Raw genomic sequence first — 27,174 nt, forward strand, 5'->3', positions numbered from 1 at the left:
AAAGGTTGTTTTTTTTTTTTTTTACAAATGTAAATGCATTTCCCAGTCACATTTCCTTGGGTAAATAAAAATTACTTGCACTATCAGAAAAATAAATAAAAAAACAATTATATTTGATAATTTTACATTAACAATGTAATTAATATTCAGTTTGTTAAAGGCTTGTATGAATCTCTTCACTTTATTAGTATAGGACAGTGTAGAAGTGAAGCAAAGTGGTAGAGAGATGGGGGGCAGGATCAGGAAAGGTCCTCGAGCTGGGATTTGAACTCACGATGCCCGTAGTGCAGCGGCGTTATATGTCGGCACACTGCCCACAAGGCTATATCAGCACCGACTCAAGTTAATGGTTTTAAGCATTTTACATTTATTCCAAAATAATAACTCAAGGCCGTTTTATTTGTGAACTTATGTTCAGCTGTTCTTTTTAATAGTTAACTTTTAACAATTTTTGAATTTTTCGGACCATCAGTCATCAAAGCTTGGTAAATATTGGTCACAGATAGAGAGAATTACTTTAAATGTCACCAAACTGATTACTTACTAAAAACTCCCACAGATCATGTTTTCATGCCATTTTAAGTCTTATTTTGACGTAACAAAGTAGTTATATCTAAGTAAATGCCTCGTCTCACGTGACTTTCTCTCATTCATTCTCTATTACCCCCTCACCAAACCCATTGCAAGTTTTAGGTGGTCTGTTAAAACTCAATGGGCTCAGGGGAGGCGAGAGAGAGGCGGACTCCCGCTGAAACTTAACCTGCTGGTGTCACTGTTGAACAATATTTCTTTAGAAAAATGAGTGATTTCTAGACTTTTTAATGTTATATTTTGTAATATTGGCATTATTTTATTTTTGTACTACGAAATTTGTTTGTCATCCAATATTTTGAGGAGACACTGCCTGCCTTGCCTCCTCTGAGGAAACACCCCTGTTAAAGACAAATTCAGACAATTCTGGTTAGTAAGTTGAATTCAGTATATTTACAGCAATTCTCATCAAATTGTCATGGCTGAAAAGTCACTTTAAATGCAGACATTTGTGCTTTAGTGCCTCTCGTGGCAACTTTGAGAATGCAGTGCGTACTTGAATTGCAAACGTAGAAGCATTGGCATTTAGGTACTTGTATAGAGTATATTTCAGGCGCAATTGCGTTTATCTGATCTGCTCTGTTGATTTGAAAGAAGTCTTGTTGAACTTGGGCATTTTCTACAGGGAATTTTTTTTTTTATGTGGGTTTAAGTTCATGCACAGGTAAAGCACAAACAATGTGCATTGGTTCTGGTGTAAGACAGTGAACATAAGAGTGATCAAACCCTCTTCATGTGTTTCTTTCCCTCTGGCTATCTGTTTGTCCTTAAAGCCAGAGTGAGAGTGGTTGCTAAGCAGTGTCTCTATGGACACACGGGCTTCATCTCGCTCAGATCTGCAGCGTCTCTTTCGCTTCTCTCTCGTCTTTTACCGAGGACACACTCCACAAATCTCAGTCAGTCTCTCATTCTCCTTTTCTTTCAGTCTCTCTCGCTTTTTTTATATTCATAAGCAGGCTCAGCATGCAATATGGAACTACCTTCTCCCACAGGGCTAAACACTGAGTTCCTTAAGAAGCCTCAGCCCTTGATGCAAACGGTTATCAATAACCTTGAAATGCTTTTGCTCCGTTGCCCAATTTTGTTGTCATGAATTTGAGCAGGCACTCTGGCATGATAAGGGAGAGAGAAAGAACGGGAGCGTTTAAAAAAAACTCAATGAAAACAAAATCACAACATTTATGGATGAAAGCCTTTTGCACGCCTTGTGCTCCAAATATGTTCCCTTTCATTTCACAGTAACATCTTAAGTTTTTTTTTTTTTTCTTCATTGCTTTCTGAGTGCTCCCCCTTTGAGGTCTCGTGCCTGGTTTATAGTTTTATATTTCTGAAAAGGTTGTCACAGCAATTTGCAAACGTAACACCTGGGCATGGAAGTTTCCTTAAAGGAGTCCCTTGAGCAATAGTGACACTGAATTCAAACAGCTCAGTAATTTACAAAGAAATGATTGGATCTTTGTTTAAAAAGAACAGCTCCCAGTGTTTCAGACTCTGGAGAGCAGCACAGCTTTGGTTTTAATAATCCTACTCACACTCCATATTCAGTAATCGTTTTGTGTCATTCACAGATGAACATGGACATTTGAAAATCTACCTGCCCAAGAAGCTTCTGGAATGCCTTCCCAAATGCTCCTCCCTGCCCAAGGAGAGACATCGCTGGAACACCAACGAGGTAAGAAGCTTTTTGTTTCACAGGAGTTTGGAATTTTGTTTTTTTCCCATAATGCAATGATAACATTTTAATGTGTTGTTTATTGGATGCTATTGTTTGTTACCTCATGCTTGTTTTACAGCAAACTTTGATTATTAATTGTAGTTAAGCACAGATCTAAGTAGGAGTTTCTAGATTTTCGGCTCGACAGAAGTACATCAACATTCAACACTGCAGTCAACATATAATATAATATAATATAATATAATATAATATTTGACTTTAAAAGACCTCGAGCAAAAAGCTCATCACCAAACACCAATTACTTATACATACATTATATGGACAAAAGTATTAGGACACCCCCTTCTTTAGAACAGATAAAAGCAATTCCAAAACTGTGGCAAAAAAGGTGGAAAGGTAATTCATGTATTTAAAAATTGTATTTCCATCTCTGTTGCAACAGTTTTGGAAGAGTCTAAATTGACAGTACCCATATGTACAAGTCATTGGTGTTTGGTGATGAGTTTTTGGCTCAAGGTCTGCATTTAAAGTCACACCAGAGGTGTTCAGCTGTATATATATATATAATGATTCTCATTTATATACTTTACTATACTATATTTATTATATTATATTAATTATATTATTACATTATATGAGAATTCATGAGATTATAATTTTCTTATAACAATAATTTTGTAAAAGTTTGTCTGTTTATAATCAGTTGTCCACCAAAAAAAAAAAAGTTGGTATTTTCACATGAAATATACCGCTTTGTTGACTGCCATATTGCAATATTTGGATTTGCTCTGTAAATCTGTGTCAGTTTTATCTAACAGTTGGACTTGTATACAAAGTGTATCTGCATTGCTTTGAACTTTGTCTTCCTGGCCCGAAGGCGTTCTGACATTCAGAGACAAACAAACACACTCAGCAGAGATTAGGGAAGCCTGTTTGGACCGATTCCACAGCACACCAAAAGTCTGACACAACCTCCTACCATCTCACTCTCTGCTAAAGTATAACACCACTTGAACATGCACCAGCTCGGTTTTCATTTCTTTAAAATCTGAGATATGGTCTCAAGTGGGTAAGTTAACATATTGCAAGTTGCTATCTGATTTACTGTGGACTCTGCCAAATTTACAGAGATGAGATTTGTATTGAGCTGTTCTGAATTTCTGAAGGAATACCATTACATGATGTATTAAGGGTTTAAAATTCTTGTTAAAGCAATAGCTAACAAGTCTTGTTACCATAGGTTAATATATCATTGCATTTCTTTGCCTATAATGGTTTGAAGAAGGCTAGACTGTGAAAGCTTTTTTTCACTAGCTTACAAAAGTCAAACTTTTCTTTCATTTTCTAGACCTGCCTTAAATTCTTTATCATGATGGAGATGGCACATACTGGTGCAGATGACTTGGGATGATGCATGCCATGACCTTTCAAAATATTTCAGATTCATTTCCATTTCAAAACTGCTATAACTTATGAGAGAGGAAGCCGCGGATGTCTTGCACATATACGTTTATTTACGATAATAGTTGAAAGTGCGGTTTGATCCGGGGAATGCAGATGTGTTTTCTTTGTGCCGTGCTTGACTGTGTTGTAGTTGAAGAAGTGATTGTGCAGAGAGGTTGATGCTTCTTCTCTCTCTCCATTTCATTTGTGCGTCCTCCGTGTTGGGAAGCCAGCAGTGTGGCTGTCCCTCTGTGCTTTCTGTCAAAGCCACCGCGCTCCCTTTCTCTCAACTTGCAAAGAGTTATAAAGTTTCCCAACTGTTTTTAAAGATTGTTTCACCCTCCCCAGCAAGTCTCTATAGTTCTTTTTTTTTTTTTAGAATCGTGCAACTGTAGAGGAAAATAATCTGACCCCAATGAACATTGGTAACACTTTACAATAGAGTTAAAAAAAAATGTAACACTACGGTATAAGATATACACAAATGATTTTAGTATTATTTACCTGCTGTTATAGTGTTTATTAATATTTTAATAAAATATATATTTTGTTTAAAATTTACTTCAAGTTTTAGTAACTTTATGTACTTTTGTAATTTTTTTAAAATATATTTCTGTTAAGCTTTATTTATTTATTTTTTTGTCTTATTAATTTGAGGTCTTCAGCTTATTTTTTCAATTAGTTGTCAAAGCAGTATTTTTAATTTAAAAGTTTGTTTTTCATCTAATATTAATATTTATTATTTCAACTATTTAAAAGGAACACAAATGCTTTGATAACAATGAACACAATTACTTTATTCATTGTTAATTCATGTTTGTTCATAATAAATTAATCATTATGTTATACAACTTTACAGTTTTAATATATATAACATTACTTCATCGCAACATTAAAGTATTGATCTTTACTGTAAAGTGTTACATGAGTGGTTCAATTTTATCATTTTATTTTTGGAATATTGAAACCACTTCTTGCAATCCAATCAATTCCTGATAGATAAACTAAAAAAATTCTCATTTAATATCCTCTTTTATTTTAGAAATGCATGACATTACTAACATAAAATAGGTTACTATTGTTGTTTCATGTCATAATTAATTTCTGATGGGTTGGAAGATAGAAGTTTCTACCATCCGTGATTACCTGTCCCTCAAGAGTTTGTGTTTGTGTCGAACATGCACTCAGGAAATATTGGCTCCAGGAGCATTAGCCAAATCTGACATATTCGTGACTGTAGCAGCTCGCTCCCAATTTTGCATCCTCACAGGATGAGGAACTTGTTACTGTCAGTAGCGCTATTGCTTTCACTGTTCCTGTCGTTGTCCAGGCTAAACATATCTGACTGTTTAAACAAACACAGACCACATAGCGCACAGATTGGTGACAGGAGTTTACAAAAAAAGAGTGAAGGACGGACAATGCGGACAGGCAAAGAAAGATGGACGGAGGAGTTCTCCCTGCAGATGGAGACATTGTTTGGCCGTTAGGAGCAGAAAGTCTCCCTAGTGACACACACAGCTCTTAATGAGAACGAGTTCCTAAACAGCCCCGACTTCCTCCTCCTTCAGCTCCAGTGTCAGACTGAATGCCATGCTCCCAACGACCAGCAGTGAGGTATAATGAGGCCTCTAGCAGGGCCGAATGAGACATCAGGTCAAACAAACAAGCACAGCTCATGTCCAAGCCTGTGTTTTCCTGCATGCATTGGATATTTCACACACATACGGTGTAATTTCTTGGATTGGGAGCTGGGAAGTGGGTCTATGTTTATGTAGTGTTCACCAGTCACTCCATATAACATTCCCATCTCTCCCGTTTCCTTATAGGAAATGACCCTTATTGAAGGTAATGACATGGACGTCTCTTCGGTTGAAAAATTCTTGTAGCCGAATGACCACATTAAAGAACGAAACCGACAGTATGTTGGAAAGGAGGGGGAAACATCAAAACGATAATGGTGTTGTAATGAACACGAGAAGAGGGTGAACGCTGGGGGACGGCAAAAAGTCAATTCCTGTCTTTATCTCTTTTTCTCTCGCTCTGTCTCTCACCGTCGGTTGCTTTACACCCCCTGCTGTTAATTTTAAATACCTAGAAAAAGCGTGCGCGTGTGTGTGTTTGATAGCTCTCCTATACTATACCGCACACCGCTGGGAGTCCTTGAGTGTTTCTAGCTTTGTTATTACCGAACAAGAGAATATTATGCCTAAAAACCATCCGTAGAACATTTCCAAGTAATCACTGTGCAAAGTGAAGTTGGAACAGGTCTCAAGAATAATCTCTTTGCAGCTCCTCTCTGATTTAATCTGGAAAGGGCAATTGAAATGCTGAATAAACGCCTCCGCAACATGGCACAGGACTCAAACTGACTGTCCTTGCTCCGAACAAGCCCAAAGTTCACATTCCCAGCTGAATGTCACACGAAGAAGTGCCTTTACATTCTGAAGTACGCTCCGCTAAAGGATTTTGTCTGAAAGCAATTTAGATTAATTCTTATGGCTAAATATGCAGCTAATACAGCGTGGGTATTACTTATTGACAAAGTGTCCTTCAGCCTGGGCGTTTTTTTTTTCCTGTCAAGCAAACGCTCCAAAAAAAGAGAGAATGAGAGATGTGCAGTGGGTTTTGTCATTGTTTGACCGATCTAAGCTCTTTGTTAGACCTTCTTCCACCTTCAGCGAAACAATTCCCCTGGATAAATGAGGGCATGGAAAATCACAATGCGTGTGTACCGAATGTAGGGGCAAACAGCGAGGATGGGTACGGAGCTTACATGCTGATCTGGTAAGCTGTAGATTGAATTGTATTACCTTGACTCAATGACAAAATCCCCATGTTTTGTAGACTTTGCAAACGGAGAAGCCCACGAGTTTGCTTTTTATAATGTACATCACTGGGACCCTGTTTGAGCCAGAGTAAAGGGCTTTGATATCGCCAAAAGATTCATAAGTCGCTCCCTAGCAGCAGGGATGAAAAAGCTGTCAAGGTGAACAATATTCTCTCATTTTAGCACGCTTAAACATCTTGAGTAGCCTTGGCCGGTGGCGATAGCGAATGCCCCTTTACGCACTTACACAGAGATGCTGTGTCTGCGCCATTCCACCATAATCTGCCCCAGATGACAAACTGTGCATCTAAAAGTTTTAAGCGGCACGGAAAAGTGCTGCTGCGTGCGAGTCCTTGTCTTGTCGAGTTCCCCTGCCACAATTGTTTTATTTTAAATCTCTCAGTTTCTCCCTCTTGCATTTGTTTTGGTGTGTGCGTGCTCTTGATCTAGATATTGGCATCACGGATCCAGCTTTACCCCTGTGATAAGTGCCAGGAATGTGGTTACCGTGCCTTAATCTTAGCTGGCACTACCCTGTTCCTCTGGGTCCCTTTTCTTTTTTGGTCTGCCTAAGTTTCTCCACACATAATCAAAGGAAGCAGATGCTACTAGTCTAACCTTACCCTACAGGGAATGCTGGGAAATTTAGTTTGTGTTTGCATAAGCGCACCTTTGGCTTCTGCGGAGTGGAAGGGTCTCTTGTCACCCAAACAAGCCAGGTTTACCGCTTCACTTTCCATTATAACAAATAATGTAGTTTTAGCGAAGACCACATCTGTTGCATTTTTGACCTTTTTGGACTTGTTCAGACAGGGAAAGGATCTGCAACCTGGACTTTCTGCTTCGTGATTGTTTTTCAGTGTCTCAGGAGGCGTAAACTCTGTGTGTTTACATGCAGTTATAATCAAGCAGTGGTGGGTTTTTGTGTAGTTGAGCTACAGTCTCCATCTGCCTGCATATGCTATTCATTGTCCATATTTTTGATGTGTTTTAGTACAGTTTTAAGTAAATATAATATTAATATAAGACTTGAATATTCTGACCAGCACTTTCACTACTGTTCTTATGCTTGGGGTTGGTGTAATTTTTTAAAAGAAGTCTCATATTCTCAACAAGGCTGCATTTATTTGATCAAAAATACAGTAAAAACAGGAATATATTATTACAATTTGAAATAAATGTTTTCCATGTGAATATATTTTAAAATGTAATTTATTCCTGTGATGCAAAGCTGAATTTTCAGCATCATTATTTCAGTCTTCAATGTCACATAATCCTTCAGAAATCATTATAATTAGCTTATTATAATTGGTGCTCAAGAAACATTTATTATTATTATTATTATTATTATTATTATTATTATTATTATATGTTTACAACAGATTTGCTGCTTAACATTTTTGTGGAAATCGAGATACGTTTCTAACAGAAAGTTCAAAAGAATAGTATTTATTTACATTTTTTAAAACATTTTTTAACAGTTTTAAATAGTCTTTACTGTCACTTTTGATCAATTTAATGTGTCGTTGCTGAATAAAAGTAATATATATAAAAAATAATAATAAATAAAATAAAATTCTTACTGACTCTAAATGCTTCAGTTTACCAGTGTAAATTTATTGTTCAGTTTCAGTTCACACTGCTCAAGCAGGTCAATACCTGAAATTATTGACTTTGATTGGATTATTTTAGTAAGTCGTATCGTTTTTGTTTCTGTTTTTTGACGTATTGTTAGTGCAATGTCTTGCCAATGCATGGTACTGTATGCTTTAATTAAAATTGGTTAAGTAACACAATGATGCACATTTTTGTCTTTTTTAAGCCTTTAAATGTTGGCTGGACAGATCCTTGTTTAAAAGTTTGAATTGTAGTCTACGTTCTGTTTTCATTCATCAATTCATGAACTGAATTCAGGCATTCTCAGAGTGGTGCACAACCCTGCGCTGCACATTTCTGTAATCTGGGTAAACTTTATTGCACTGTTGTATCTGTCACCAGTGCTGGCACTGCAAATAGCGATCAGTTTAAATGCCCTGTGTATTTGTGTAAGACTATGAATAAGTCTGAATGATTATGACACATCTGCACAAACAGACTTTGCCTTAATTTTTCTCCTGGTCCAGGCATTATTCTGACATGTGGTCGTCTGTTGCCATAATCAGGCTTGTTAAAAAGAATCCACCGGATCCCCTCCGGAGTGGGTTTAGCCATGTCCCGCTATCCCAGGGATTACAGCTTCCTTGAAAGGATTAGCACAATGCTGATTAGTTTGATTTCATTCTCCAAGCCAGAAAAAAGCCAGTCCTCTTGATGTTTATGAGATTTATTTTAATACATTTCCTCTTGTGGAAACAAATTATGCAGACTCCTTTTTTTTTTTTTGGAAACTGTCAATTCAGAAGCTTGCATTTTTCTCGCTATTATTCTTACTTGCTCTTCGTCCTGTTTTGAGAGCGTTTCCCAATCGAGCTGAAGAGCAAAGCTCCCTGATTAGTAGAAATAAAGAGGCAAAAAACAACATTTATTTCCTCTTTGTGCCTGGGATAGGGAACGCGTTGCCCCTGTCGTGGTAATTAAGGATGACTCCGTGCAGGCAAATGTTTGAGGAAATGGAGGCTGAGCCGCTGAGGAGACGATGAGGGAAAAAAGGAAAGGTCACACTGCTTTGTTTTTGCAAACGGGGAGGCTTTGGGCTGTAAGGAGCTGATTTGTGAAGGTGCCTGGATCATGATCGGAATAGTAATTTGAGGAGAGGCTGCTGTCAGTCTGTGGTATAGGTGCGTCTGTGGGTCCATGAAGGAATGCAGAGAGATGCTAGCGAGCGTGCGCTGACCGATGCAGTGAATTGCAAAACGCTCCAGGCATCTCTCAATTTTTGTGTCTGTTGTGTGTGTATGTACAGTATATGGCTAAGACAGCAAAATCGGCAGCAGGATGCTTTTAGTTACAGTATGTGAGAGAAACCTGACGGGATGATTTCAAGTCAACAAGAAATCAAAACTGATCCAAATCAAAATGATTTCTTATACACTTTCTTATACACTCATGGTTTTATTGTGAATGATTAACAATACAGATTTACAGAATATTGCTCGGGACATACTGATATAAAAATTATAATTAAACTTTATTTGGAGTACTACTACTAGCTCACAAATGTATTTTAAATACATTTTAGTATATTTATTTTTCACTAGGGAGGGATCATTTTTAGTAATTTTTAAACAAATGTATTTAACTAATACATTACTGGCAGAAATCATGTGATTAATCACTCGTATGAGTTAATAGAAATTTACATATTTAAAATGAGTGTCCTTTTGTTTCAGTTGCTAACAACATGTTTTCATTGTGGGGCTTTATACATGAACTTTCAGATTCGAAATTAAAAAAAGATCTGAAAAGCCCTGATATATAGACCACTTTTTACAGTCTAATCAATCCCCAAATGGATGAAATTAAGTCTTGCCCTATTCTATATCCTCAGTTTTTTTCCCCCCAAGAATTACATCACATTATGTAAGTTAAATTGGTTGTGAGAGCTTTTTTTCAGATCTACCTTCCAGTCAGATTACAATGCGTAAATTAATGCAGTCTTTCTTGTTCTTTCTTTATTAACCTGTCGCTTACTGTGAGGTCAGATGATTTGTTGTGGTGTAACCATAACCATAATCTGAGCGTTTTTGTACCTGTACCTGCTTCTGAAGGAACCGGCGTCATATGATTCCCTTCCATTCCCCTTCTCTCCTCCTGTCTCCAATCCCACGTTACCCTCATTCGCTCCATAACCCCTCCCTTTTTTTCCGTGTCTCGTATGCACCGAGGTGTAAAATTATTCAGGGATAAAGGGATAGATTTCTCCTTGTTGAATTGAACCACTGGGTAAGGCTTTTGTGCCAGGCCATTGTAATTGACTGTCGCTTTATTTACCGACTGAGTTTGTGTGTATGTGTGTGTGTGTGTGAGATTCTGGAGTGCTTCCCTGTTCATTTCTTTTTCCATACATGTGGCTGTTCTCTCTCGCTTTGATCCACAGCACATCGGCAGCTCACGCAATCATGAAAATGGCTCGCATGGCTCGTTCCTAAAGCATGCCGGACAGACTTTCATGTTATTTAATTACATGAAATCCATTCCTCTACTCCGAAGTCAACCACAAACGTACAGGAAAAAGGGTGTGTTTCCTCTTCACACATTCCATGATTGGCGCTCGCTGGATCCAACTAATTATTCCCCTGTCAGTCTTCCCAGCGGCCTCTTGGATGGAGCACAAACGCTGCGCTGCCCTTTGGAGGGATTTAACAGCAACTCTCAGGACTGCTGTTCTCTTGAAAAGAGGCCTTGCCCCCTCCGGTTGTTGACAAATGGCTATAGACTGGCGTGGTGTCAAGTTGTTAAAACGTACAGCGGTGTGGAGTCAGAGAAGTTAATGGTTTTTCATACTTCTCAATTTTCCACCCTTGATTGCGTTGGCCTGCTCACCACTCCTCATGGATGTTTACGAAGACGGCTGGAACGCCGGAATGGATTCGAGCGTTATGTAAGCGGAAGGCTCAGGTAATGCTGTTACGGCGGCTGCGGCCCCAACGTTTAACATATGATCCATTCACACTCGGCTACCTCCGTGACTCCAGGAGATTGAACGAGAGCATCCGTTCAGTCATATGCTGTGATACACTACAGCTGCTGGGGGGGAAGCTGTCAAATCTCATTATGCTGAATACTGCCAGTCAACAAGCAGCTCCCATCTTCGCCAATGGAGACTTTACTATCCGCGAGCGCGAGCACATTCTCTTTGAGTGATGCGATGCTGCTTTTTTTGCAGAGCTCTCACCCGCGTTTCTTCTGACCATGTATAGACGATGGTTGTCATTTTTACAGGTGAGAGAAATCGTAAGTGGAGATTTTCTCAGTCTCTTTTGGGACTCATCTTTGGTGCCGTGATGGACAGGTGAACAATGGGTTGGTCTGATACTGCTGCCTCTCTCTGCGGCCATTTCATCTGATAACACCATATTTAATTGTCATGTCAGGGGACTGGTCTTTGGAGTTAGGACTACAAGGCCTAGTGAATGTCCTTGAGCAAATGTCAAGAGCAGTACGAGCATAGTTGTTGAAGGCAAGACTGTTGCTTAAATTCGTGTGGGTCGCTATTCCTCATGGGAGGCCTTACACGTTTCCTATAATGGAAGTGTATTGGCCATGGCAGTTTTAGTGTGTCTGCACTGTACGTGTAGAAGCTGCATGACAACTCAGTGTGTTTACTAAAACAAAAACAGCTGTGAGCTCAGTGACTTTAGCCAAAAAAAAAAAAAAACATGTACATGCAATTATGTACTCCATTTTACTACTGTTGATGAAAATACATTGGTAATTTTTTTTATAATATTTTATATATTTAAAATTAGGGATGCACCGATACCGATACTGGTATCGGTATCGGGCCCGATACTGAGCTCCTGTACTCGTACTCGTACTCGTTAAAATGCCCCGATACCAAACGCCTATACCACAACGCATGTGATAAGCGCCATATTCAGATATCGGTATCGGGCGAGTACTGGAAAAAGTGGTATCGGTGCATCCCTATTTAAAATGAATATACATATTTGTATTTATAAATACATATTTATTAAAACTGTAATATAATTTATTAAGTATTTTTATATTACACATTTACCATTATTGATGGAAATCTATTGGTAATTTTTTTAAATTATATTTTATATATTAATAATAAATGTATATTTAGTATATTTGCATTTATAAATATGTAACATTTATTAAAAATTTAATTAATATAATTTTAAATAATTTAAGTATTTTTATATTTACCCATTTTACCATTGTTGATGGAAATCCATTTGTAATTTTTTTAAATAATGTTTTCTCAAAAATATTTATCATAAAATTAAAACTTATTTTAATTTAGGTTTGTATAATTTAATAATACTTATTATAATTTACAAAAATATTTATAAGAAATGTATAACTTTTTTAATATTTCTTAATAATAATTTATAATTAATTGAGTATTTTTTATAACCTATTTAAGAGTTGTATAACTGTTTTTGTAAAGTTTGTGTTAATCTAACTACATAATGTTTGTACTGATCCAATTGTTCATACTGTATGTATGATTAGAAACAAAACAAATATTTAAGAGAGCAGAAACATCAAGTTGGTATTGGATATAAGGATGAGGAATTGTACTGAGAACTCAAAACTATATATATATATATGTTATTTAATTGAACATTCCATTGTAAAATGGCTTCATTGATTATAATGAGTGTGATCTCTCTGCTGGCACGTAGCAATGTGGCGCTTGCATTTGGTCACTTCTTTGCCTGGGGTGCATCAAAACGTACCCATCCACCCTTTCCATCGATGCCCCAGTGAGGTTTGTAACTTTAAAAGTTTAAATCCATCAACAGGTGATGAGACAGGGAAAAAAAAAGGTTGCTTTAGAAAGACTGTCCCTGTAATACAGTAATTGGTCGTTGAATAGCTTTGGATAAAAGTGGCAGCTAAAATGACAAATAAGGTTTTAGTTTTTTTGATCTTATCTTATCTGTTCAAATCTTTCGCAAATCCTGCATAGTCCGAAGGAAAGTGAAAAGTAAGAAAGATCTTGCTTGTTGGGAAATAAAAAGTGGTGCCTCATAATGTCCTCTGCTAAGTCTCTTGCTAGGTTCAATTTATACTGTATTCACTGTGCCGGTTCCTCGGTTTTACGACTTTTATAAAAGTCATCATTTTTCTCTGCCTTTGAGAATGTGTTGAGTTGACAGGCCTGGGTCGGCTCTCCATAAAGAGATCTCTTTTAGCAGAGAGCAGGTACCCTGTCCAGCCTCAACAGTGGCAATAGCCTTATCCCTGCTTAGCATTTATGAGTTCTGCAAATCATGTAGCAGCTCAGCCTTTGGCAGCCTGACAAGTTTCTCCAGACTGGAGGCTAACGGGCCTGTCACTCGGCGCTGGTTCGGCCCAACAAAGGCTTGTCAGGGAAGGTGAGGTCTGCTGCTCGCAGTTAACGAGACGCTGAACTAACTTGAGAATTTCTTTATTTCTTTATTTTTTTTTGTCTTTTGAGTGAGATATCCACCCTGAAGGACACGGATGGATGGTGACTGAGACGGTGTGTCTGCTAGATTCAAGGGAGGCGCAGGCTTCCCGTGTAAAGCTGAGGAAGGTGAGGTCGCACAGGTTACATTTGCAGAGATTATGGGTTCAGGAAGTCTAGACCAACATATTTCTAAACGTAAACTTTGACTGCTGTGCATTGGTGGGTTTTTAAGAGTAAAGTGCAAATAAACATGCAAAAAGATACGAAGGAGTGAAATAAACAACCGCCTTTGTCACGGATGCTTGCCAGCAAATGAGTAATGCAACAAGCATAAAGAAACTGGGAAATTGAAGGCCGGAGGCACTTTGTGTGGATGTCTGGGCCTTTAGAATTTGTGCTTTTACAACCACAACCATGTGTGCAGTGAGACGGGAAAGCACTTTTCCATGACACAAGATGTCACCTGAAAGATGACTGGGTGTGTTTTTGCTGCCTCCCTCATTTTCAGAGAGTTGAAAATGGCCGTCATTTCCCTATGCTGTCTCACAGAGGCTGTGTTTATCGAATTTCATAACACACTCTCTGAATGCAGTGCTGGTACAGAGTTAACGCAGATAGTGACTCACACCTGGCTTATTTTTCTTGCTGAAGAACGGTACCAGCCAAACATTTGTACTCGCCTGATTGAATGCATTTGTCGAATGATCCTAAAAAAACCTTTTTTTTTTCATTTTGAAATGTTACAGTTATTTATTGACATTTCTGTATTCCATTATAAATAAATACATTTGGAATTCAATGCGAAGGATCTTAAAGGGTTAGTTCACCCAAAAATGAAAATTAGCCTATAAATTACTCACCCTCAAGTCATCCTAGGTCTATATGACTTTGAAGCGCAAAGTTGACCTCATACGTCATTCCCCCGGAACTGCTTCCGTGTACAACTGTTGGCGCAAGCTACATTAATTAAGAATTTTTGGCCACTGAATAAATTATTTCATAGTTTTGATGACTTTGTTGTTATTATAAAATGTGAAAACCCTATTAAAGAACGAGTAAGTGTCTTCAAATTTTTGATTTTTTAAATTATTTGCTATGTTACTGCAACTAACCAGCTATTGACTACTGGTTTGTCCATGCCAGGGGAAATTGCACTTCTTCTACTTCCATAAATTCTCCACCGAACAAGCATAATGTAATTATGCAGCATTAAAGAGGCTTATTAGATAGGATTATGGCAGACTAGAATGAAAGACTTAAACCAGAACCTTTGACCCCTAATCAAATCCTTTTAAATGAGTGATTCAATGAGATAACCTTTTGCCCCTAGTGTGAGCCTTGGACATATAAAACGGGGTCCAAAAGTGTGAGACCACTACTGAAAATGCTTCTGTTTAGCATTCTTTTCTAATTTATTTACTTAACATTTTCAGTGAAAAATGAGCATGGATTTCAAAATGTTTTAGTTTTTCGTGTGTTGCCCTTTTTCAGACCTCAAATGTCTTTTTTTTAGAATAAGGCCTGATTTTAAGTGTTTAATGTACGATTCATTTTCATTGTCAATTTATCTGTATATTTCCCCTTAAATTTGGTTTGTTTTTAGATTTAAATTGGGAAAATAAGGCGATGCCACACTTTTGGACCCTATTATGCATTATAAGCAAGAGGTCTCAAAAATACACAGTCATCCCGAGACATTTTTCTTATACCACTGTAGCACATGAAAGTTTGTATGTGAGCAAATTTGAGCTTAGAGCCCCTGACAACAATGCTGGTAACCCCAGACTGTGTTTTAAGAGTGAATTATTATTATACAGTATATACATTTTGCTTGTTCTGTGCTGTAATGCCTCCTCTCTCCATCTTCCCTTCCTGCTGTCCTTTAGCAGAACCTTGAGGCTTCATTAAAATTCTGCTGAATACCCCCCAATGTGCAACACGCTCTTTCAATCTCTACTCCGCACACACTCATGCACACAATTGCCCTTTGTTACATATACATTTAAGTGGAAATTCATAGCTACCGTGGCTTCTCCAGCGCTCTGCATTTCTCAAAGTCATGTTTACATAATTAGTGTGTGTTTCGGGTGCCTCAGCGATTTCGAACAATGAAAAGGTTAGTTTGTTGGGTGTAGAGATGGCCAGCGCTATTAGAAAAGAAGAGCACAATGCTGCTTTTAAAGACTTATTTACCCGCTGCAGTACTGTCTAGGTCCAGTAGGACCCAAATGACCTTTTCACCTGTGATACCAACTCCTGGGAAACCATTGATTCGCAATGGCTAAATATGTGAATTCAATGAGTCACCTGGAGTAGAGGTGTGTTTGACTTTGCATGTGTGTCAGAACCGATGTCAGTTTGTTGTAGTTAGAAGAGAAGGTAAATCCATTAAGCTGATCTTGGGAAATGGCACATCCCTCAATCTGTTATGCTGTAGGTGGTGAACAAATTTGCCAGGCCCCCCGAGGTCACCCGAGATATATAGCCCTCTCTCAGCTTGTGTTCACTCACTGCTGTGTAGAAGCGGGACGTAGGGCAAGAGAAAGAGATGATATTTCCCTTCAGAAGGAGTACATGCCGTGCCCTCTGCTGTTAATTACCGAAGATTGACTTGACTTATCAAGCGGGTGCAGCGTGCAATTCATCGCTGCGACTCATCTCGTCAGCGAGAGGTCTCTGCTTTTTACTCAAAGTGGTGTAAGGGCATAGATGTGGCATTTCAGAAGAGAGATATGAAGAGGTAGGAGTAACTGAAGAAAGTGTGACAGATAACGCAGGCTACTTTACATGAGGCTGTCAGGCTTCCTTCCCATCAACTCCTGCTGCCTGGCATGAATTCAGGGAATGGCACAACAACATAAACACTGTCTCAAATTACATAAAAAGTCATTTTTTCCAAAAGCCGAAAGAAGTATATATTCCATTCATGATCTTCATAGAGAAATTGATTTTAATTGATGATATATGTTTCTGTAGATGCCACAAGTCAGCGTGATTTTCATTTTTTTTTTTAGCTTCCAGTCTCATGTCATAATTGAATCTTTTCAGCCAACATCCATCTCAAACAACTTATATATTTGTATATATTAGACTATTCTGCAATAAACATCAAGCATATTGCATTGTAGACTTAGTAATAACAATAAATGTCTATAAATCAATAGTTTTATTAGTTTTTATTAAGTTATGTCATTCGCAGTGCTTCACTGGATGAGTTCATTGTCTCATATAACTTTTGTAAAAAAAGCTAATTCATTTCGGAGCTGATTAGTTTGGATAATGTGGTCTTCACTGATTTTTTTTTTGGTCATATGGAGAAAATGACTTGGAAAAATACTTACTTGTGCTCTTATGTTCACTTTTAACTCATTTGATTTGTCCAAGTATGGCCAAATACAAATAGTTTTCTGGTTGGCTTTGAGACTTTTTTTCTTGTAATAATTAATCAAGGGACGCAACTGTGTCGCTGCAATGTGGTTTCAAATAGGTCATGTCGTTGTAGTAGAAATTGTAATTCTCCTTTGACTCCTTCTGTCTCGTAAGATCCCTTTTCTTCAGTGATGAGCACTGGTTTAGAACAAAGGCAGACCACACGTTGATATCCGAGAGAGGTGGGCCGATCGAGCATTAATCCACGTGTTTGCGAGTCTGTATTTGCTTGCATTCATCATTGTACACCCACAAATCCTGGTAATCACGTTAGGTGTGACAAAGTGGCTATTTGTATGCTCATGGACAGGGAGAAATATAAACGCTCTTTGCAGAGTGAAGCAGAGAACAACCCCCGAACTCTCAGTTTGAAGGTTTCTATTTTCAAGTAATCCCCAACAAACCTGGCATCCGCTCTCATACGTTCCATTGCTCTGAGTGTGTGCTAAACAACATGGCGAACTTTCAAACATTACCCAAAAGCCCTCCACAGCTGTTATGGTGGAGGTGTGTAGGCCTTTAAGAAATTTATGGCCTGCATCTTCCTTTTACGCTCAGACAAACCCCAGGGCTTAGATCCAAAGGTCCTAATCATACACCGCCTTCCGCTTACACCATTTATCAGAATGTCCCCAGCACTGAATTATTCAGCTTTTTTGTTCCAACAATAAAAAATTTCCTCTTTTTTTATAATTATTATCATTTTAAAGAGCAGCCCACAGCGCTTTTCTCTTGCCATCTCTGTTTGGTTTGTGGCCACAGTCGATCAATATCTGCTCTACGAGCTGCCAATGAGGAAGCAGAATTCCCCGCCTAATTGCAGCGAAGGGCTAGACTTCGTCTGTGTGTTTACTTGTGCGTTTATTTTTAATCCATGGCGGCTGGGGTCTCCAGCGGCTCGAGGGCTGCCTGGGGCCATAACCATGCCATTAGACAACAATGGCCTTGTGGCAGTGTCCAAAAGTCTCGTTTACTAGAATAAACTCTAGTTTTTCATAAGGGCACAACTTGAAAATACAGCACCGGAGGGCTTCTTTTTAACACTTCAGTGTATGTATAATTTATCTTCCTTTATTTTTTAATTATCCTTTTCTTTCTACTTTGAGAAATATTTCATGTGTTTTGCGAGTGCCAAGTAATAATTGCTAATTAGTCCTTGAGGCTTTTGTGCAGAACGAGAATTCCTCACTCTGGCGCCTGATGTGCAGTGAAAACAGAATAAAGTGGAGGCTTGTGCCGAGATAAATACGTAATCACTCTATCAGCAGGTATCAAACAAACAAAGTAGAGAGCTTTGCGATGCTAATCTCTGCTTTTCCAGAATAGTGTACCCGAGCTCTGTCGTTTTTCAGTTTGTCTCGATTGAATGGTGACACTGTGTTTTATTCTTTATACCAGGCGTGCACTGGCCTACAACGTGCAATCTTGTGGTTTGGATTTGTCAACACTTCTTGCTGAGGTCTCACGCGAAGGATTAGCGCAAAGGGAATTAATGCAGAGTTGACAGGAGGGAGGCAAATGCAGGATGTAGCCGGGCTCCGGATGAACCTCAATCCAAATTTCCCCCTTGGCCAAAGTGCTCATCCACAGATGAAAGCCAAACCCAGCTCTGATATGTTGATCAAAGCCATCCGGCACAGGACACCAAAGCGGCACCTGGAATTTCAATGGAGAAATACCAATATTACGATTCATAAAAAGGAAGTTGGAGCTTCACCCATGTAAACAGGCACCTGGAGTGTTTCTCAGTGGTTCATTTATCCGGGAACAATGCGGAGTTCTTAGCTCCCTTCAGTGCTGTGTTTTCACGCCGAGTAATCTAGCTAATTAAGGCACATTAGAAAAGTTAGCCTTGTGGTGAGCACTTCAATCATACGTTTTAATGGGTAGCAGAGTCCTCCGTGCTTAAAGTCATCAAAACTTTTCCCACCTACAGCTATAGGTGAGTGTGTGAGATGTTCTTATTGGCGGTCAAGGCGGTTTCCAGACCCTCATCTGCCAGAGATGACCGTCATCATTGTTCATTAGGGTAGCAGATGGCATCAGCTCGGCTATTTCTCCCCCTGCACATCACATATATTAAATAGAAAAGCTCAAGGATGGACGTTAGTGTCATTTCCCAGTCACAAAGTCAGATCATTAGTCATCAGTACATGCGATGGTGTTGCTGTCCGTAGCCTGGAAGTGTGACTTCCATCAGAGGTGATAATAAAGACGCTTAGCTCAGTAGATAAATCTTTCTTGAGCCCTGCATGTTTGAACACACATACAAACACACGGTCATGCTCAATGTTTGATCAGACAAGCGTACACCATAGAGCGGGCTGATATCGCCCCGGAGTGCCGTCCGCCTCTGAACGGTTTCCACAGTCCATAAAAGAGTATGTAAAAACAGGTGGCGTGCCGGGGGCGGGAGGGTCATGAAAGCGGCCAGCAGTCTGTTACTAAAGCAAGCTGGTTTTTATATGCCAGATCACATGTTGGCCATCAGAACATCGAACCACAGATTAACCACAGCAGGGGTTTTCAAACTTGTGTCCGTGACCCTCAGAGGGGTTAAGAGGTCAACTGAATATTTAGGGATGTATTGATTCAGTCAACTCGCGACGCAATACGATTCACTATACTGATTTCACAATACGATTTTCTCACTATTTATTTTTTTGAGATTGAGGAGAAATTATAAATGAAAAGGTGTCCTTTTATTATTACTTGGACAAAATGCTGCACATTTCTTTGTGAAACTGAAATATCTCAAATAGCAAAACTAAATTGAAATTCTAAAACAAACCCCATATCAAATAAATAAATAGAAATCTCTTCATATAAACAAATGAAGGCTTTTCCTGTGCTCTTTCCATTTAGAGGCTACCACTGCATTTTAATTATGATTCAAACAAAGATGCAGCATGAGCAGTTTTTAATCTAAATTGGATTGTATAATTTTCGAAATTTGAAGCAAATACAGAATGCTTTGAATTTAGTTTCGTGAAACTATACTACATAAAACATCTGAGCGAAACAAAAACAGCAGACGGGCTGAATGAGACACAAATTCAGTCTCTGACAGCAGGTGGCGCTTATGAATCAGCAGTGATACAGTGTTTCCTCGGTTACTGCTGTAAAAAAAGCAGTGCTGCACTTATAATCACCACTTTAACATATAGTATATGGAGGTAAGATAAATACCATCTAAACTTTTCTAAAGACAGTCAGTTCTTCTCAGAGATACATTAATATAAACTCCCACCCCAATTGTTACACAATTCATTTAACATCTCAACCAATTTGAATCGTCACATATTTGTATAAATTTTTAACTAGCTCGGGGTGCATAGTTGCATCTCTATCAATATTTGAAGAGATTTTTTAAATGATACTTCAATTTTTCCACTTCTTAGAGACAAGATATATAAAATTATTATGTAATATTTAAAGAAAAATCTGTATTTTTAGCGACTTTACACTAGTAGTTGGTGACATGAGCCCATTATGATTGAATCAGTCATTTAACTTATTTATTTAAAAAAACTGCTTCATTCAGGAGCAAAACTAGTCTTCATGAGTAAGTCATTGAATACTTTAATCAAACGACTTGTTCAAAAACAATGATATGCATATAAAATAAAATTCATGGCTGCATTCACTGTCAGTGTTTGAAATATATTGGAAGATTTTTAAATGTGAATTCACTCTCTCTTTTTTCAGGTTTAATTGTACTATAATAATGGTTGATAAAAGATTTGCTGTCAGCTTCTGCATATTATTTAGATCATATTTTAATACTTTGCTTTGACTTTAGTACAGTGACAATTTGGAAACATAAACGTGTATAATTTTAGACTGAATTTTTTTTTCTTACAGTGTAAATAGTTTTTTTTTTATACATGAAAACATACAGCTGCTTTTATTATTTAGGATGGGGGTTCCTTAATCATATTCTTTGCATCAAAAAGTACTACTGAATTCTAGCATTTGTAAAGCTGGAGAGAATGTTTCACCAATGTATTGCTTTGTCTACATTTCTTGAGGTGCTTTTCATTACGATACTCCCTTCTTTTTGCACAAGAAGCAGGTTGGTGGTTGTATTGCTTCCATTTTAAGCGGGATTCCATCTGGAGCCCACCTCTAAATGCATTTGGAGGGAATATTACCCAGAGGCTCGAGAGAACACCTGTCTCTGAACGGCCTGTTCTAACTGCTCCACTCCAAGACAGTTTTACAACAACTCAGAGGATGACATTAAAGTGCAGAAAAAAATGAGAAGTCAGCACCTGAAGGACATTACCCGCTCTATTATAGTGCTAAAATGCACCGGTGATCGTAGCACCTCCTGTGAATGTCATATGTGAGGTCTCATATCCTTCCCCCGTGCTATTTATCGACCCTTTGGATGATAAGTTTTATAAGCACAACTTGCTGTGCTGTGGAGGGTGAAAAGGTGGCATGTAGCGCACATTCTAAACGCTGAAGCAATATATAAACCACATCTTGCTTTTTTCTATTCAACAAATTTCATTGCACTATTTGCTTTCTGACTGCAAAAAATAACCAGTGTTTTCTTTGTACTCTCCTCTGTGTGACTCTCAGAAATCACGTGCTTTAGTAACACCTTCATATTAAACTCTGCCTCTGTATTTTGACTTCAGAAACGTCTCGGTCCCCGGAGCATCGCCGACTCCCACGGACTGGAAAACCCCGCGACGTGAAAACAAATAGCGGTTCCACACACCCGGGGGCAGAGGTGATGGGCCGCAGACAGAGCAGAAATTTCTGGCACTCTGAGTCAAATCTGATGCCCGGCGGCAGGCCACGAGGCAGAAATCACATTCTCACTTCCCACGAGAGAGTCAACAGGAGCAGCGGGAAACAGAAATGTGAATATTGGATATCCCTAGGCGACAGGCAAACTCAAATAACCTTCAGTACAGCTGTGGATCAGTGAATCCACCTCAGGAAATAAGATGGAAGGGAAAATTCAGAGTGCGGTATAATAAAAAGACAAAATAGCAAAATTCAGTGACGTACAGACTGTAGCGGAGCGATAAAGACGGACGGGGTCTGATTACTTCATCTAAGCTTTTATAAGAGGATAACTCAATATCTTTCTACTCTTGCACGGTGTCATGAATAATACAGGGAGCGTGTAATTTGGGGATCTGCGTGTGAAAATGCGTGTTTGCGTGTGCAGTTGGATCTTATTATTCAGCCGTTGCGCTGCACGGCCGTGTTCAGCGGCATCGGGAGCTGTGAGATTAGTATTTTCCTTAAATTGATGGCAGTGAATAATTTGACTTTTTCGTTTTATATATCTGAGTGACTTTTGACAATAATACAGTGATACTATTATATTAGACGGGGAGGAAGATGCGTTTCGCCGGCTTAACCGCAGCCGTCTGCGCTCTACGCCGTAAATCTCACGATTTTATGACCAGATTCATATTTTGCCAATGCAGCTGTGTGGAAATGCCTGCGTCTACATCTATATACAAGCACTCAAAGCACACAAACACTTAACAAACTCAAGTATTGACCTCACCGTTCTGCTGATTGATAAAGCGGCCGATGCACAAAGAAGCCTTAGAAAAGATGAGATCTATAGTCTTGCTTTCCACCAAAGCGAAACTCATGGAAGCGGATAAAACTAAGCTTGGTCCCTTCTTTCTTGAGAGGTTGCGCGGAGCTGCATTAGTGAAGCTCACAGAGAGAAATCTGCGAGTAATAACTCAGAAAATCGAGTAATTAGCACGAGCAGCTGTAACACAATGACCCCTATTCATCAAAGCCATTTACTCTAGGTACAATTTGAAGCGAACCCTTTGCCTGGAGGGAGTACTTATCAGGTATTTTTTTTCCCCAATGTTGTTTTTCTGCTACGAGCTGAAGACAGTGAGCTCTCCGTGTAGATTTAAACATCCTGTGGTTGGAGGGTGGCGAGATGCTAACTCGGAGGTCGGGCTTGGAGGATTTCGACATGGAAGGATAATTATCCAACGCAGGGAAAACGGGGGATAAAGTGTAGCATGCGCTAATTGCAATAGTTGTAATAATTGCACATAATTCAGGGGTCGTTGAGAATTATGCTGACTAAAGGACTCATAAAGACATAAGGACTCATTCCGTGGCACTTCAGTTCCACTGGCAGGGAGGCAGATGTACGAGAACAGGTAACATCAAGCATTAAACACTAACCCCTTTGAAATGACCCAGTAGAAAGCAGGAGATTGGAGTGCAAGGGGACAGATAAAGATATCAAATGAGCTTTATTGTGGTCCGTTCAATAAGCGAATCTCGCAGCATGATAGTGCACTTGCAGTTCATTTGCATTCAGAACTTGTTTCTCCAGAGAGAAAAACCTGCTTGTTTTTTGTCACGCAGTCACCTATCAGAGCAGCATGTTAACATGGCAGTGTGTTTATCCTGTTGAGTGATAGGGTGCCATCACATTGGAAGCTCAAGTTGACACGTCCCTCTTTGTCTTTGCCATCCCCTTCAGCCAGCAGTCAAAATCGAATCCTGGAAATCTGGATTTCTCCAGAGAGATAAGGTGCTTATCCGCCTCATCACAATTCTCTCTTGATTGAAACATCAATGGTCTCATGTTTTATATATATATATATATATATATATATTATTTATTTATTTATTTTTCTCCCTGTTCTCGTGTTTGCCATGTGGGCCAATTACTTTTTTTTTTTTTTGGATCTATTAATTTAATCAAAAATACACTAACAATTTATTTTGTACTTGTGTTAACTAGAATATACCTCTTCTAGGACAATTCACATTCATGTTTATTTTTAACAATAAGGTATGTATCAAAATGGGCAGTTGAACAATTGTCCTTATATCATAATGAAAAAATAAATTGTAATAAAATGAAAGGCCTAATTAAAAAAAAAAATCTTGTAAAGAAAGTCATATCATTAACTGGTTTGGCATCATTTTTTGCACATTTAAAATTACTATGATTAAAATATATATTTCTGAATAGCAGTTTTGTTATATTTTGCACATTTTTGTGAAAAATATTTGGAAAAACAAAGATTTATCCTTTTCTTTATCTTGTATATTCTGAACTGTCTTTGACCCATGTACCACTTTAACGAAATGCTGCTTTTACTATGAGACCAAGATGTCTATGCGAACGTATAACATAAAACATGCTCGAAGTCAAAACAAACCAAGTGTTTACGCAAAAACAGATTTTTCCCCCCCACATTTTCTTCCTCCAGAATTAATTATTATTCTGCCCCCATTTCCTATTTGAATCCCTCACTATTCTGTTGGTCCCTACAAGGCCATTATTTTATCATAAATGCAAATTCATTTGAGTTTCTTGCTGATGACATCCTCTGTCAATACAGCTTTCAGAATTGGGAGAGAGGCGAGAGGTAATATTAATAACACGCATCGATAAAATAACAATCACAGATACGTTTTCTCCCCTTCAACGCCCTACACATGCATCAATCCGCCTGGATGTGGATAAGCAGTATTTTAATGGAGTCTCATCTGAAGAGGTAGTAATGAATGTGGCAGGGATTTGCTGGAGACCAGAATGAATGGCTTTCTTTCTGCTTTTGCATGCTGATGCATATGCATCTCTCATTTGATTGTAATGCAAACGGCGCGATGGCAACCGTTAATCAGTGCCGAGGTGTAGAGATTAGTATCTTTAAGTGGAATAGATGGAGGGGGATTTGACCTGGGCTAACTTTGATAAGTTAACTTTGGCACTTTGTCTCTTGGGTCTGCAGGCCGCTGGAAAACTGGATTAACTCCGGTCCACATGTTCTCCTGAGCAGGCCAGACTGTTGAAACTTGAATGCACTCAGAAGTATAAGCTTTTAAGGTCATCACATTGAGTTTTAAAGGTTCAAATTGTCTTGTTTTGTTACCTAGACTGATGCATGACTCATTTATTTTACCAAAAGAGCTCTTGTGGCTTGTCATTTTCTCAGTTTGCTTTGTGATTTTTCATGTTTTGCCTCAACAACCTGAATGGTAATATGGCAAATTAAATATTACTGATTTTTCAAAGAGGTCTGTTTCCTACATTTTTGGTGATTAATTTTTCAGTGGGTGAAGGTGTAGTTTTCAGGGAATTGTGGTGTATGATATTTTAAAATGGTGTAGTCAAACTTTACCAGGCAGAAATGAAGCAAAATATCTCTGTGGAGACCATCTATCAAACAGCAATGCATGTGTATGAGTGTGTGTGTGTGTGTGTGTTTTTCCCTGACAGGTTTTTGTACTCATAATACCCAGCTCTCCCCGTGCCCCTCTCCCTGCAGGACACAATTACCACCTCTACGCAGAGGACAACCTCTGTCATGTAAATGGTCCAAACCCCTCGTATTAGACTGAAAAAGGTTCTCTTTTGCCCCTTGAATGGATAGTGTTTTTTTTCTGTGAGCTGAGCCACATTTAAAGAGACACAAACAGCTCCTGACTTCAAAGAAATGAACGTGAAATTACCTTTTCATGATGTGCGCTCATAGATGCTGAGTGCACATAAACACACAGATTTAAATTGACCTCTTCCATACATATTCATGCCCAGAGCATTCACAGAACCTCACATATGTGGCCGGAGATGGTCTGCAGTAATTGAGGTGTTTTGAGTCTGTAACCTTGAGTGCATTTTAGCCCTGATAAACACAACAGGTCAAAACTGCCTCTCTGTGTTTTATGACAGAGCTTGGCTGAGGCTTTGAAATAAAATGACTTGTTTGTTGAATGTCATCTGGGTGGAGACAAAAAAAAAAAAGCATACACATATTGTATAAGCTCTTAAACCTTGCTATCTGCTGTGTGAAATATAAAGTTAAAGCGTCATCCTAACCTTCATGGAAGCTTTTAAGTGATTAATTTGGGAATATGGCGATACTTGATGTTAACTTTGGAGAGCTAAAAAAAATTCTAACATAATTTTTTTTTTTAATTTGTATTTAAATAAAAAAAGAATCGATTTATCAATATTCTCTCTCTCTCTCTCTCTCTCTCTCTCTATTTTCTATTTAATCTATATATTAATCTATATTATATTTTTACATTAACAAATTAACAATGTAATCAATATTCTGTTTTATTAAGCCAAGTTTGAATATCATCAAGTTAGTGTTTTTAAGCATTTTACATTTATTCCAAAATAATAACTCAAGGCAGTAACAATTTATTTATTATTTATTTATTTATTTATTTATTATTAATATATTTTATTTGTGAACTTATGTTCAGCTATTCTTTTTTTTTTTTTTTTTTTACATTTTTCGGATCATCAGTCATCAAATATCGGTAAATATTGGTCACAAACACTGAGATTTACTTTACATTTCTCCCTAAAAACTCCCAAAGATCATGTTTTTATGCCATTAAGTCTTATTTTGATGCAACAAAGTGGTTATATCGAAGTATGTGAGTTGTTTACTTACTTTTTATAATTAGTTCTCCCATTAAGACATAAATTTTATTGTTCATTCAGACTGATTCGTGAACGCCGAACGCAACGCATTCAAAACAAACACAAGAGGCGGGATTTTTCGCATGAACCAATCACAGCCGAATATAACCAGGCATATCCAGCCATATTGCCTCCTCTCACGTGACTTTCCCCCATTCATTCTCAATTACCCAAACCCCCCCCACCAAACCCACCGCACGCTTTAGGGGGTCTGTTAAAACTCAATGGGCTCAGGGGAGGCGAGAGAGACATTCTTTTTATCAAGGGAAGGGATAAACTTTTATCAAGGCAGCATAAGCTTATTGCCAACTTTTTGGAACAATTTTTGTGTCATTAGTGTGCTTATGATGCTGTAGAATTCCCCCTATGTAGGCAGCTGATTAGGTTTGGGAACAGAGCTAGAATGTGGTGTAGGGCTGCTAACCATAACGTGTAGGACTGCTAACCAGTAGGCTGATAGATTGATCCTCACCCTTTAGTATTAAGTGTACTCTATGTTGCTTTAGTTAAACCGTCTGTTAAATGACTTCTGACTCTTAGCATGCATGGAGAAAACTGCATGTGTTTGTGTTGTACTCCACAACATGGCTTATTTTTTTTGGCTGGTTTGTTAGAGCAATCAATATACATTCATACACAAAATATAAACTCGAACTGGAATTGTGTTTGTG

General features: G+C 38.3%; 1 protein-coding gene across 1 annotated transcript in view; it reads left to right on the forward strand.

Annotated features, from left to right (window-relative positions):
• Positions 1–27,174, forward strand: part of LOC107756644 (calmodulin-binding transcription activator 1-like) — a 331,952-nt gene that overhangs the window by 15,495 nt on the left and 289,283 nt on the right. Inside the window, exon 3 of the mRNA XM_016573837.1 lies at positions 2,160–2,263. Coding sequence (XP_016429323.1) covers positions 2,160–2,263 — 104 coding nt within the window. The remainder of the gene's footprint in view (positions 1–2,159; positions 2,264–27,174) is intronic.

Source organism: Sinocyclocheilus rhinocerous, unplaced genomic scaffold (assembly GCF_001515625.1).
Source record: "Sinocyclocheilus rhinocerous isolate Xijiao unplaced genomic scaffold, SAMN03320098_v1.1 scaffold532, whole genome shotgun sequence".
Lineage (NCBI taxonomy): Eukaryota > Metazoa > Chordata > Actinopteri > Cypriniformes > Cyprinidae > Sinocyclocheilus > Sinocyclocheilus rhinocerous.